Source organism: Magnolia sinica, chromosome 12 (assembly GCF_029962835.1).
Source record: "Magnolia sinica isolate HGM2019 chromosome 12, MsV1, whole genome shotgun sequence".
In the NCBI taxonomy this organism is placed as follows: domain Eukaryota; kingdom Viridiplantae; phylum Streptophyta; class Magnoliopsida; order Magnoliales; family Magnoliaceae; genus Magnolia; species Magnolia sinica.
In genome coordinates, this window is record NC_080584.1 from 42,610,531 (window position 1) to 42,626,086 (window position 15,556).

A 15,556-nucleotide genomic window follows, 5' to 3' on the forward strand; every position below is an offset into this window, starting at 1 on the left:
AAAACTTAGAGATTTTTTTGCAGTTTTGAAAAAGATTTCTTACCCAAAAAACCCTATGATATTCTAATCAATTTTAAGGGTTTTAATTACCTGGTATTTTGGTACATGGCATGTGAGGCTAAGATTTATCTGTGGCGAGTTCGGACCCACATCTAGTTGAGGCAGATGGTTAATTGATCTTCCTATGGAGCTTCTCTGTCTAGCCAACATAACACTCACGCTAATTGACAAACTAGGGCACTTTCAGACACCTTGGACATGATAAGATGCAAGCACTTGTTGAAGAATGGCACTACTGGCCACATTTAATACGTGATATGGATAGAGTGGTGCAGCGCTGTCATGTTTGCCAAGTCTCCAATAGGCATTCTCAAAATACGAGTTTCTACACACTGTTACCTGTACCTAACGGCCCTTGGGAGGACCTATTGATGGACTTCGTGTTGGGTCCCCCACGAACACAGTGTGGCATTGATTTAGTGATCGTGGTAGTAGATCGTTTCTCGAAGATGGCACACTTCATACCCTGCAAGAAGACCCTCGACACGATGCACATAACAAATTTATTCTTCAGAGAAGTCGTGCTACTACACGGGGCACCCAAGACTATCAATTCTGACCACAATATGAAGTTCTTTAGCCACTTTTGGCAGACTTTGTGAAACCGGTTCGATGCACGACTTCAATTCAACAGTGCCTACCACCCACAGACTGATGGGTAAACTGAAGTTGTGAATCACACATTGGAGAACCTCCTTCGATGTATTTCAGGAGAAAAGTTGAAACAGTGGGATTTAACATTGTCTCAAGCGGAGTTTGCATTCAATAGCATGGTGAACCGCTCGACAGGGAAGTCTCCATTCTAGGTTATTTACAGCCGAGTATCTCACCATACACTTGACTTAGTCCCTTTACCCAAGCTTACAAGCATGAGTATTACAACAAAACATATGACAAACAAAATCATGAGCATTCATGTGGAGGTCGAAGCCAAGTTACACGCATCGAATGACAAGTACAAGGAGCAAGCCGACAAATATCGACGACAAAAGGTGTTCGAGGTGAGCAACCAAGTTATGGTCCATCTATGCAAGGAGAGATTTCTGACCGAGAGATACAACAAATTGAAGAACAAGAAGATTGGGCCAGTGCCGATTGTTCAAAAGATCAATAACAATGTGTATGTTGTCGATCTTCTGGATGACATATATCTCGCATACTTTCAACATCGCGGACCTGACCGAGTATCACGAATCGAAGCAGGACGAATTCTTTGGAAGTGGAGGGGACTGATGTAGAGTGGGTCGCAAATAATTTCATGGCCAAGATGGACCAGAAGAGGCCCAATCGCAAGCGGAAGTGATCTGGACCGTCAGGACCTTAAATTGGGCATATATCACAACTCGGAATGAGTTATTCAACATACCATTTATGATTTTGGGGTAGGATGAGCTACTTTAGCCACCTTATGTTCGGTTGTGCATGCTAAATTTGCAAAATACCATCAAGTTGACGGTCGAATTCCCATTTTATTTTCATTTTTACTATTTATAGTAAGTTTTAGTTTGAGTATAACTCTTCATCCGTTGGGCTTTAGGAGTTTGTGCTCAACATGAAAAGTGCTTAGAATAATTAGGAGAATGTCGTGATTTGGCCAAATAGGACACTTACTATTTTTAGCCAAAAACCATATGCACCAGTAGAGATCACGACCGTCTATAAATACTAAGTTTACTATTTATAGTAAGTCGCGAATTTTAGGAGTTTTAGTTGTAGTTTGATTCTGTAACTTCTCTCATGGATTAAAATCCCTATTTAAAGAGTTGTGAACTCGTTTATTTCATTCATCAATCAAATTATGAATTTTATAGAATTTATTTCTATTTTGCTTCTTTTTTTTTTTTTTTTTCCTCGTGGATTTGAGAAGTCTCTGTGAGGAGTCCAGAGAAGTTCCGTGGATTCGGAACAGTTATCCCCTTAAGGAATACGATTCTCGACTTCACGTCCTTCCCTGCGTCATAGTTTGCATATGTTGGATGGGTTGAATGTTATACATATACCATGTGGACCCCACAATTCTCAACTTTTCCATTAAAATAAAAAGCACATTTTAATAATTTCCTCTCTTAGAAAGCATCTCCTTGGGATATGTAATTGTCCAAGCATTGTTTGGACCAATACAAATCCTGGGGAATTTTGTGGTAAAAATCTCTTTTTTAATTGGATGCAAATAAATTTATTTAAAAGATTTAGATATTTGTTTTGTAAAATTGCAATATTTTAGTAACAAATCATGAGAAACTAAAAACTGGCAAGATTTTGAAAAGATGGCTATATTCTTTCGATAACATCATTCAATGAATTTTCTGAAGCTGAGTTGGGCTTGAGTTGATGCTGAACCAAACCCAAACCAACCTGACTTTCTCGAGTTACACCTCTACTAGAGTGTGTACGCTCTGATATAGCCGTAGGGTTAATTCAAACCTTTTTACATAAATGGGTGATGCCCAAAGAAGCTTAGAGGTTAGGAGGCTCCTATCAATGGCCCACAGAATGGCTATTTAAGGAGATGGTCAACGACTGTGACTTTAAAGGAAAAGGGTTAAATGGAATGAAAATATTCTAATATATAAGTATTTTTTAATTGTCCATCCACTTTGAGGTCCATCATTTAATTATCAACCTACCATTCAAATATTTTGGATCGTTGAAATATTGGAGTGGATCAGGTGTTATCCGGGTAACACCTCGGTGTTATCCTGACCGTGGTGCCCACCTCAATGATTTTTCGTATATTCATGCTGTCCATCCGTTTTTCCAGCCCATTTTAGGAAGTGCTTTCAAATATTAAGAAGATCCAAATCTCATATGGATCACACCGTAAGAAACCGTGGTGATTGAGCTCACTTTAATGTTTATTTGTCATCCAAGCGGTTCGTAAGGTCAATCAAACATGGATGGAGTGAAAATACAAAGGTATAAAACTTTTGTGGTTTATAAAAAGTTTTTAATGGTCATTCACCATTGTTTACTGTAGTGTAGTCCACCTGAGATTTGAATCTTCTTCATTTTTGAGATCAGGTAATCGAAATGAGCTGTAAAAACGGATGGACAGTGTGGATATACATCAAATTTAGGGGTGTACATCGGGCCGAACTAAGTCGAACTGGGCTCAACCCGAACCCGGCCCTGCCAGGTCATCGGGCCAACATGTCCAGCCCGAACTTGGCCTGGTCAACAATCGGCCGAGTTCGGGCCAGTTTGAGACCTTACAACAAGTTCATGGGTCGGGCGGTGTTCTCACTTCTCTGTCTCAAATGATTAGGGTAAGGATTTAGGATATATATAGGTCAGGTCGAGTCGGATTTCGGACCGAGTCAGGCGGAACAGGAACCTATTCGAACTCGGCCTAAACTCAGTTTCGAGCCGAAGAAAATGGCCCGTCGCAAACCGAACTCAGCTCCAGGTCGGGCCGATCGGGCTAGCCTGGTTTGTGTAAAGCCCTAATCAAATTCGTAAAGGTGGGCCCTACACGGTAAGGGTAACACTCACTAAGGTGTTACCTTACCAGGGTAACACCTATTCCGCTCCCTTGAAACATGGACCCATATGCAGCTGCATCAATGTGTAGGATGTAACGTAGCAACCCCAGTGATTCTGAACATTAGAAGGCCAAAAAAAAAAAGCCTTTCGAGAAAAATGCTGGTAGTGTCTGGCTTGCTTACGGCACGTAATAGTGAAATCCAAGCCATCCATCAGGTAAAGTGCACCACCACCGTTCCCTGGGCAATAAATTAGAATAGCACATTCGTAAGGCTGGCCCCACTGATAGGAAAAATCAAGGAATGGCCACAATCTATTGCTAGAACGGCGGTGTGCCCATGCAAGCAGTACCACTCAGCAAACTTGTCCATTGGATGTTTTACCAAAGAAAAAGCATGTTAATTGGATGGTCCTTAGTTATCCATCCAGATTGGCCCCACCAGATGTGCAGTCAAGATTAACCATGGGCACACGACGTGCACTGCATCTGATTGCAATGAATTACGAAGAGTTCATCTCGACGAACTGGATTTCCTACATTACAAATGCCAGTGGGCGTTGACAGTGCCATACACTCTGTACATAATGTTTAAATGCCATTCAAGGCACAGGGAATCATTACATCCAGCCCGCAACATTCTCAGTTCACTGCACTGCACCGCTTTCTCCGAGAACCTGACACATATCCAGGAAATCCGGTCGGTTCAAAAGGTGAAATCATCATTAAGATAAAATAATACCAAAAAAATATGCTGATCCACTCATCATATGGGCCACGCGTTTATGTTAGCTCAGATCATTTACTATCCATTGATTTCATTGGTATGTAGCTCACATGATGAGTGTATTGTCATGATTTCTTTAAGGTAATCTTCATGGTGGTCCCCATATTCTGCACGGACAGGATATTCTGCAGATATTTCAAGCTCCATCATGGTAAGCTGATCATGCTAGGGAGATGTAGGTGACCATTCCTCTTCTATTCCCACTTGGTTTTGTTAGGACTGCGCTAGCACGCGTACAGACCCTGAAGGTGAGCCTACAACCAACCGAGTATCTCGTGGATGAGAATGTAAATCGGATCAACCGCGTCCATCAGGTGCATGGCCATATTTTCACAATGGACCCTAAATTTCAATAGGATAAAACACTTAGGTGGACCACACACCATAGGGACCTTGTAAAATTATGCCAAAAATCCTAGAATCACTTATGACTCTCGGAATGAACTGACTTTCGGCGAATCCTGTCATCCTATTGTGTTGCGTTAGTTGATTGGATTGGATAGCATATACAGTTCATGGTGGGCCTCACATAATTTGGACGATTTTAACAGAGAGATTCCCCATAACTATAAACTGTTCGCCATCGTGTGGCTAATCTGAGTGTTGAATTTTCCTGATCAATAGTTCCCAACCGAAACACCGGGGTTGCCTGCCTGATGGACGGGGTGGATCTAGTCTATACGAAGTCCTCCATCACGTCAGCTAATAGTTACAACCCGTCGCGTAGTTGCAGTAACGCAGGCGTTGGTTTCGGTAGGCTTACAAGTATTTTAATACTATGTCATGGGTTCGGTTGGGGTTTGGCTATAGACACTGTCAGTAGCGACTTGCTACTGGACGGTGCTTTGTGGGCCCTAACATGATATATGCATTTTATCCACACGGCCCATTTATTTTTATAGATAATTTTAGGTTATGATATTAAAAATGAGTAAGATTAAAATATTAAATAGAGCACAACACAGGAAACAGCAGTGGTTAACTGCACATTATTAAAAACTTCGTAGTAGCTATAAAAGTTTTGGATCAAGCTTATATTTGTGTTTCTCTTCATTGAGGTCCTTGTGACCTAATCAATAGGTTTGGATGCCAAATAAACATTACAGTGGTGCCTATAAAGTTTTCAATGGTGAGCGTTCAACCACCACTATTTTCCTATGATGTGGTTCACTTGATACTGGATCTACTTCATTTCTGATTGTACCTCATAAAATAATAATCCTAAATTTATGGATGGCATGGATAAAACATATACATCATTACGGGGTTAACAAAGTAACCATCAACCTTGCTACTGACAGTATCAGTACGCAATCGGCGTTCCATTGGTTCGACCAGGAGAAATTGGCCACTATATACGCAACTTTTTACTGAGTTTCTTTTTCCGAGGGTCCAAAATTACCTTCGTTGGACGCACGGACAAGCATTCGAGGATCAAAATATCCGTACCGTGCGCAATCCGCTTCCCATGGGTTCGATTATGAGGATTTGACTACTGCAGACGCAACTTTTTACCCCGCTTCTTTTTCCCGTGATTCCTAAGACATACCTCTCTAACTTATACGTCGAACGTAGGAACAAGCATTCGAGGATCAAAATACCCCTGCCTTCCTTTCGAAGCGGATTGGCTGGTGTGCGAAGACGAGCACTGATGTTCATGGCCCCACCAAGATGTATGTCACAGAAAACAGTGGGACAGTGACACCTACCATTAAAAGCTTCCAAAGGCCACAAAGTTTTAGATCAAGCTGATATCTGTGTTTTTCTTTAATTCATGTCTTTTTTAACTTTTGAAACAGGTTGGATTTCAAGTAAACAGAGTTTCAACGGCAGGAATCACTCTCCCCATTGTTTTCTTTGGTGGGGTCCATTACATATTTTTATTTGCCTCATTCTTTGGTTCTTACCCAAAATTGATATCTAAAAATAGATGAAGGTATGAATATAACATATACATCATAGTGGGGCTCAAATAACTTGATAACGTCACTTCAGCAGCCGACTGGCTGCTCAACCTGTTTGTATCAAATCCGTGTCGAAAACGGATCAGCTACTCCCCGCTCCGTGGCTAATGGTCAGTGCTGTGGGCCTACCATGATGTATGTGTTTCATCCATTCCGTCCATCCATTTTTACAGATCATATTATGGCTTGATCCCAAAAATGAGAGGAATATAAATCTCAGGTAGGCCACACCACATGAAAAAAGTAGTAATTGGATATTCACTATTAAAATCCTCCTAAGGCTCACTATACTATTTGTTTGACATCCAATCTATTTATTAGGTCATACAAACCCAGATGAAGAGAAAAAATAAAGACCAGCTTGATCCAAAGCTTTTATAACCCCTAAAATGTTTTCAATGGTAGACCCTCATTCAACACTATTTCCTGTAATGTGGTCCACTTTAGATTTGGATTTGGACTCATGTGGTAAAATAATCTGTAAAAATAAATGGACATCATGGATGTAACACATATATTGTACTGGGGCCCACATAGCACCGGCCACCAGCCATTGGCTGGTGTCCCAATCCGTTTCCTCCGCATCCGACCGTCAGCGCTCTACTTCGTAATCCGCCTCTGAAAGGAAAGCGGGGGTATTCTGGTACTCAAATGCTCGTCCGTACGTTCAACGATGGGAAGATAACCGGGTGAAAAGTTGCATTTACAATGGTCAATTTCTCGTTGGAGCAGTATGAGTACACCGGGTGTGAACGTGTGCGTAATAAAATTAAAAAATAAAAATAAGAAAACGCAAGTTTTCGGTGTAGATGCCTACCACTAACCGAGAGCCACGTGGATTTAACTTTCATGAGATCAAATCTGTCCATTAGGTATGCTGCCTCATTTTTACGGTGGATCCTAAAAATCATGATAATCCTAAGTTCAGGTACGCTACAGCGTAGTTAACGAATGGGATGGAACGTCCACCGTTACTTTTGTGTGAGGCCATAACACAAGAATTTAGAGGTTCTTGTATAAATTTGAACTACGTGAGTGGTGAATCATCCTGATTTTTTAGGACAAAAATCGGTTGGTGCACCAGATGGACGGGGTGGATTTCATGCACGTTAAACAGTTGTCCCACGTTAGCGAAAGATGGGAACGGATTGGCTACTCCCACCAGCCAATGGCTGATGGTCGGTGCTCTGTAGGCCCCACAATGATGTATGTGTTTCATCCATGCCGTCCACCTATGTTTTCGGATCATTTTATGAGACGAGACAAAAAATGAGCATATCCCAATCTCAAGTGGACTACATTACTGGAAACAACGTTGAATGAGTGTCAACCATTGAAAACCTTTTGGGGGCCATAAAAGTTTTGGATCAAGCTGATTTTTGTTTTTTACCTTCATCTGGGCCTGTATGACCTAATCAACATATTGAATGTCAATTAAACAGTACAGTGGGCCTTAGGAGGATTTTAATGGTGGATATCCAATCGGATTTTAATGGTGGATATCCAATCACTATTGTTTTTCTGTGGTGTGGTCCACACGAGATTTCTATCCATCTCATTTTTTTTGTATAAAGCCCTAAAATGATCTCTAAAAATAGATTAACAAAATGGATGAAACATATACATCATGGTAGGGCCCACAGAGGACCGACCATCAGCCACGGGGCTGGTGGCAGGGGGAGTAGCCAATCCGTTTCCGAGAAAGATAGCCGCCCTGGTAGGTACGGACGCCAGGTAGGCAAGAGTTTTCTCATAAAAATATCATCATTTTCAGCCCACTGCATTGAGTGACCAGCACCTGGTTTTGGGACTCAAAGTTCATGCAATTTGAGACCAACACCACCAACCTCTCTCTCTCTCTCTCTCTCTCTCTCTCTCTCTCTAATAACTGATACTGCTTTTATCTTCTTCACTTCTCTTCCCTTTCATTAATTTCTAATACATGTTGCTGAGCTTATAAATGCTGTGTTGGTTTTGTTCCTTTTCTCGCAGAAGCTCCTCCTGTGTTTTTTGGTTGGAGAGGGATGGAAGGTTTTGGAGTTGGTTTTTTTGTTAGAGCTTTGGAAAAGCTTGCTTTTGGTGGATTCACCTGCTTTTTTGCATTGGGTAGCTTTCTCTTTCTTTTTAACACTTCTTTAGGTGCTTAAATAACCTTGCTTTGCTTTTTCTTCCCTTTATATATCATCCACTGATATATGTGGTCACATGTGGATGGAGAAATATACTGATCGAATTATCTTATCCGTCTGATTTGGGTCCTTGATTTTTCTTCTTGGATGTGTTACTTTGCCCATTCAGTTGGACTGTTGTCCATCCTTAAGTGCTCATTTGATGGTCACAAATTGGACGGTGTGGATTGTCCTATGAGTGCGGGGCCACATCTCTATCCTCTGCGGACCCATTGTTAGGATGGACCGGTTTTGGCACGCATATATGCCACGCGTATGGTGGATGAGGTGGCCACTAGTAGTGAGCGGTGGTGGTAAACGCACTTTGTGATCTCGGGGGGTCCATGGGCGGGATGGACGCTGATTGCGTACTGAATAAATTCTCTGGAGCCCGCCGTGATTTATGTGTCTTATCCACGACGTCCATCCATTTTATCAATTTTATCAGCTCGTTTTAGGGCATCACTCCAAAATTGAAGCATATCCAAACCTCAAGTGGACCACACCACAGGAAACAGTGGGGATAATGACATCCACCGTTGAAACCTTTCTATGGACCACAGCGTTGTGTATTTATCATTACAAGGTCACACAGACATGGATGAACAGAAAACAGAGATATCAGCTTGGTCCGATCCAAAACTTATGTGGTCCCCAAAAAGTTTTCAACGATAGTGTTCAATTCCCACTATTTCTTACCATGTGGTTCACTTGAGCTTTGGATATACTCCATATCTCGTGCCCTGAGACGAGCTGAAAAAATAGATGTACCGCATGAATAAGATACATACACGACAGTGGGCCTCATAGAGTTTACTCAGTACGCTACTGAGTTACCCATTACGCAATCCGCGTCCCTGATAAGCCGGACCTGGCTCTGTACCGGTCTTCGACCAGTTAGCTTCGTCCTCCCATGTATGGCCCGGACGCGCGGATTAGATATTGAACACGGCAGTAGCGAGTGGCTACTGAAGTGACGTCATTGAGTTCTTTGGGCCTACTATCATGTGTGTGTTGTATCCCCACCATTCACTATTGAAACCTTCCTAGGGCCTACCATGATGTTTTGGTGAGATCCAAACCATTTATAAGTTATTACAGGCATAGAATAAGGGAAAACACAAATATCAGCTTGATCGAAAACTTTTTTGGCTCAAAAAAGTTTTTAATTGTAGTTGTTCAATCCCAATTATTTTCTATGGTGGGGTCTACTTGACATCTTTAGCTGCCTAATTCTTCCCATTATTCCCTAAAATGATCTCTCCAAATGCATAGACAGTGTGGATACACTACATACTTCATGTTAGGGTCACATAACGTGGTGACGTCACTTCAGTAGCAAGAGTCGCTACTGTCCAGTACAGTAGCTAATCGGCGTCCGCATGGCCCAATCATTGTTTGCGCGGCTTGGGCTCAAGTCATTTTAGGCCCACCAACCTCGCGGTGCAAGCGATTTCATATGTTTTTATATCCTACGAATATGCATTTTAATCTTTGATCAGGCAACCCATGCATTTTGAATATAGACCATTGATTTCATTAATCTTAAGTGTCATCCCTTTGTGTATGCGTGACCCACTTGATTAATGGACAGATTAGGAAAATCAAAGTGGGAATATAGGGATTTTATTAATTTTTGGGTATGGTCAGCCCAGACGGTATCAAATCTTCTTCTTTTTTTAATCCGGCTTGTGTCTGCTGTAGGCACGTCTGCTGTCTCGCGCCTTGGACTTTAAGCCAGCCCAAACTTGGAATATTCCCAACCCTTAGACCAGTTTAATAGTTCGTGAGACTACACTAAATTGTAGTACTTTGGTCTCTAAGAGGACACGAATTAGCTACTGACAGAGTTGGTACCGAATTTGGCCATGAAGTGACGTCACCAACTTCTGTTTTTTGGGCCTCACCTTGATGTATGTGTTATAGGACGTGTGCCAAAGATTGAGGCAGAAGCTCAGGTGGACCCACCACAGAAAACAGTGAGAACAATAGTGCCCACCGTTGAAACCTTCCTGGGTCACCAGCTTGATCAAAAACTTCCGTGGCTCTCAAGAAGTTTTTAATGGTAGGCATTTAATCACCCTGTTTTCTGTGGTGGGGTCCACTTAAGTTTTGAATATGCTCATTCTTGTATCATGCCCTGAAATGATGTCTCCAAATGAATGGACGTCCGTAGATACAACACATACATGATGGTGGGGCCCACAGAACTTAGTAACTTCACTTTAGTAGGCAATTCGCTACCATGTCAGCAACTAAACCGCTCCCAATAGACGGGGATTTCCTGCAAAAGTCTTTAACAGAAAGTTCGTGCAATGTAAACTTAGGTGGGGCTCACCATGATGTTTGTGAGAAATTCACCCTGTCCATACGTTTTGTGAGCTCATTTTAGATCTTGAGACCAAACGTCCTGATGATCCAATACTCAAGTGGGCTGCACTAAAGGAAAAGATAGGTAGGGAAATTCTCACAGTTGAAACTTCCCTGGGATTGATGGTGATGTTTACATGCCATTTATACCGTTTATATCGTCATTCCTACTGGGATTTACTGGAAACAAAAATATTAGCCCGATTCGAAACTTGTGCACCCCACAAATATTTCAACTGTAGACGTTCAAACCTTACGTTTTCGGCCCACTTAAGCATTGGATCCTGCTCATTTCTGGCCTCTCGTCCTAAACTGATCTCACAAAACGGATGGAGATGATTGATTTCTCACAAACATCACGGTGGGCCCCACCTAGGTTACCAGGCAGGAACTTCCTGCGAAAGCCATTCACAGGAAATCCGCGTCCGTTCCCAGTCCCATTTGACGTCACTTGCTCGTAAGATGGGCCAACAGGAGCATCCCATTTGTAAGATTTTCACGCTGTTTCCCAATGACATTGGGTCCACCGAATTGCACGGTTTAAATTATGGCCACATGTAAGCACCTGCAATGCAATGGGGAGTATAATTTCAAGTAGACGACACTCCTTTTACTACTTCATTGATATGCGACTCCTACTACATTTATAATATGTGACTGGTTTTGTGCAGTGGGCGCTTGTATAGGAACGATTACAGGTGCGCTTACAGGCCATAAAACGGAAACCGGATTTGTAAGTGGCGCTGGGATTGGCGCTATCTCTGGCGCTGTCGTGTCTGTGGACATTTTTGAATCGTTGATAGCAGGGGACACCTTATCAAAGGTAGGTATTTTCTCAGTGATCTGGAAAAAAAAAAAAAATCCCGGATTTTAAATTATAGCTAGGGTGATACTGTCATATCTTTAAAAAGTTTCTGTGTTCAGCAGTGTCAGTTAACTACCACTTCTTTTCAAGCTGTAAAGGGATATCCACCGTACACATGGCATAATGCCGGACGTTGATTAGGAACAACAACGAACGGGTGCTGATTCAGTGGATCTACGGATCCACCAAACTCAATGAGACCCAACGGATAAAATGTAAACACGTCGGGGTTTCATTGACGTTGGTGGATCTCCTAACTAAGAAAGCCTTCCAAAGGAAGCTTTTGTGCTGGAACTTAGGTGGGCCACCATGATATTTGTGAGAAATCCATCCTCTCCATCCATTTTGTGAGATTATTCTAGGAAATGTGACTAAAACTGAACCAGATCCAAGGTTTAAGTGACCCACACAATAGGAGAAACTGGGGAAAGATTCCTATCGTTGAAACCTTCTATGAATGTTTCATACGTGGTTTCTCAATCTCCATTGTTTCTAATTAGAGACGACAGTACTGGGGGCTCTGTGGGGCCCACCCTGATGTATGTGTTTTATCCTCTTCAGCCATCCGCTATGACATATATCATTTTGGGGCACTACAGGAAATAGTTGGGGGATAAAATGCATACCATTTGGAAACCTCTTAATGGTCACACAAGTTTTGGATCAAGTTGATATTTGTATTTCCTTCCATCCAGGTCCACGTGACCTTATAAACATGTTGGATAGCATATAATAATCATGACGACGGGCACTGTTTCTGTGGTGTGATCCACCTAAGGCATGCATCTGCTTACTTTTTAAAATCATCATTTAAAATGAGCTGTCCAAACAGATGGATCTTGCGGATGTGAGGTACATACATCACTTTGGGCGCCACAGTCGAGGATCTGGCAGCCTGGATCCGGGCATCCACCGAAGCTAAAAAAGAATAAATAAATAAAGAGTCCGGATCCTCTGTTATCAGGTCAACAGAGAATTCCTGATACCCTAAATCTCATTGGTCCACGTCACTACTCACTAAAAAAATAAAAATAAAAAAAAACAGCTTCGGACGCCAAACCATTCGAATGGACCGTATCATTTTCGAATGCTACATCGTATTTATTATTATTATTATTATTATTTTCAAGATGGAGGGGTAATTTGGTCATTGTAGAAAGCCTGGACTTTCTGCCAGGGGCATTTTCGTCATTTGAGGTCCATTCATTCTCTATTAACGAAATTATTTAATTAATAAGTGATTGCATATGTAAAAATGCAGATTGCCATCTTTGGTAGCCTACTAAATGGGAAGATATTCAGGGAATGGGTGAGTCCCGCAATGCTCAAGGCATATCAATGGCAGGTAACTATATATCAAAGTTATGAATAAATGCTAAGGCCATTTCCAGCACACGTGCCAATGTTGCTCGCTTGTGTGAGATCAGCTTAGTTCTAAAACTCGGTGACTCAGCTCAAAACTCAGCCAAGTCGAGTCAAGATTTTGAACTGGGTCACTATGAAACTCAGCTTGAGCATGACTCGGCTCCGACCCTCAGTTTTAATTTAAAAACTCTTTAAGCAAGTTACTCAGTTTGACTCATTGTGAGTTGACTGCGTCATGGAGTTGACTTGACAAGTCATGCTGAGTTGAGACCGAGTCACTATAACAAGTTAGTTTCATAGTGACTCAGCTGGAAATCTCATCGAGTCGACTTTTCCGAGTTTTTGAGTCAAGTTTTAGAGGTATAAACATAGATTGTAATTGTGCGACAAAGATTATTGTTTTTTCTTTTTCTCATTTTACAGACACCCTCACAACCACACACTACAATGAGTATTGGAACTCATGACCTCAGTGTTGAAACTCTCAAACCCATGACAGTAGCATTGAAATTCCACTGAATCTACCACTAAGCTATGAGTAGGGACCTAGCAAAGATTATTGATTAATCAATTGAAAATTTTCAGACTAGTACGCTCGAGTCCAATGATAGAGAAACATCTGATATTTTCGATGTGAGTGTCACCAGAGGTGTATCGCTGGAATTCATCAAGAAGCTACCCGAATTCAGCATTACTTGCAGCATAAGCATGGAGTTATGTGGAGAGATCTGTTGTGCAGTTTGTCTACAGGTAAGCTCACACCAGAAATTTAAATACCATCTTATGAAATTTTAGTAGCCCGCCTGATAATGGTATACAATGGGAACGATAAAGGTACTCCTCCCTGTTTGAGCTACAACCGTAAAAGCGCCATGGTGGGTCCATTTTGGTGGGGCTCACAGTAGACACTGTTTATTTATTTATTGATTTTCAGTGTGGGCCCCACCATGATGTATGTGTACTATCCGGGCTGCCCATTCATTTTTGCACCTCATTTTAAGGCAAGAGCCCAAAAATGAGGCAGATAAATCTTAGCTGAACCACATAACAAGGACAGAGTTGTGATTGAACAACCTCCATTAAAAGCTTCCTAGGGCCCACTGTATTGTTTATTTTCCAGCTAACCTGCTGATTAGGTCACACAGACCTGGATGAAGTGGGAAAAATAAATATCAGCTTGATCAAAAACTTCTGTACCCCCTGAGGAGTTTTCAACAGTAGATGTTCAATCCCCACTGTTTTCTGTGGTGTGGTCCACCTAAGTTTTGGATCTGTCTCATTTTGGGCTTATCATATAAAATGATGAGTAAAAAAAGGATGAACGGAGTGGATAAAACACATACACCATGGTACTAAAGTCCCATTTTTATGCCAAATTTGATACTGGAGCAGTCACTCCCGAATCAGAGCCCCATTTTACTTTCATGCGAAAAGATCTAAACAGTATAGCTCAACAAATGGAAAATTCAAATCTCGCATGTCGCGTTGCAACACCTGCATCCACGTGTGGATTTGTACGGCTCCCATAAGCAGACATCTACTCTCACATCTCTAATATGAGAAAAGAAATAGAGTTTCCAACAAGCTTCTACATTAATCTCTATGGTGCGGTCCACCTGAGTTGTTGATCTACCTAAGTTTTCGCCTAGGGCATAACATCGAGTATAGAACCTAATGGACAAAGTAGATTTTACCATATTCAACATGGTGGGCCCCACAAATTTGGTGTTTTATGCACATCATAAAACAATGGTATTTGAGTAATAATGTGTATATCTCTCTAAAACAATGGTATTTGACTAACGATTTTAACTTGTTCTATCAGGATTTCATAAAGGGGGAGAATGCGAGGACATTGCTCATTTGCAGACACTTATTCCATGTGCAATGCATAGATAGGTGGCTACTCAGACATGGATCTTGCCCTATTTGTAGACGAGATGTTTAATGCCCAATGTGGCTCTCTCTCTCTCTCTCTCTCTCTCTCTCTCTCTCTCTCTTGTTTCTACTACCTCTATTCCTGAAAAGGAAAAATAAAAAATAAAAAAATCATGGTTATCTAATCAAAGGCATAGACAAGCTGCAATTGGGAAATATCCTAATTGATAACATGTAGTATTTATACCTCTCTTGCAATTAAACCAAGAAAATTAACAAGAATATGGAGACAGGAAGCTAAGGGTGTGATTTAAGTGCCAGTGAAAGACTTTTTTAATTCATTTTTTATATAGCATGAATGAAGTTGCCCATACTTGTCCTGGAGTTGCTAGATGGGCCAAAATCAACTCATTATTATGTCCCCACCCAAACGTACAGTGAACCTAATATTTAATGGGAGGTATGGACACATGTGACACCTTAACCTAATTTCTCAAATCATGCATATGTATTATGCATGCCCACGTGTGTGGGAGATGGTAACTTGCTGACTCCCCCAAATGATTGTTCTTGAAAGAAACTACCTTTAGCATCTTTTTTCCTAGCATGTGAACCATT

General features: G+C 41.5%; 1 protein-coding gene across 1 annotated transcript; it reads left to right on the forward strand.

Annotated features, from left to right (window-relative positions):
* Window positions 1-8,188: 8,188 nt before the first annotated feature.
* On the forward strand, window positions 8,189-15,184 carry LOC131220460 (NEP1-interacting protein 1-like). The gene is made up of 5 exons (XM_058215365.1): window positions 8,189-8,398; window positions 11,502-11,653; window positions 12,957-13,040; window positions 13,646-13,810; window positions 14,886-15,184. Exons 1-5 carry the CDS (start codon window positions 8,317-8,319, stop codon window positions 15,006-15,008), a joined length of 606 nt encoding a protein of 201 aa, XP_058071348.1. The 5' UTR covers window positions 8,189-8,316; the 3' UTR covers window positions 15,009-15,184.
* The last annotated feature ends 372 nt before the right edge of the window (window positions 15,185-15,556 follow it).

What these genes read in the sequence shown, in the direction of transcription:
- LOC131220460 (XM_058215365.1), top strand. Translation starts at nt 8,317, where the DNA reads ATGGAAGGTTTTGGAGTTGGTTTTTTTGTTAGAGCTTTGGAAAAGCTT. An exon ending in CACCTGCTTTTTTGCATTGG is followed by an intron (nt 8,399 to 11,501) that starts GTAGCTTTCTCT and finishes GGTTTTGTGCAG; the next exon opens with TGGGCGCTTGTATAGGAACG. An exon ending in CAGGGGACACCTTATCAAAG is followed by an intron (nt 11,654 to 12,956) that starts GTAGGTATTTTC and finishes GTAAAAATGCAG; the next exon opens with ATTGCCATCTTTGGTAGCCT.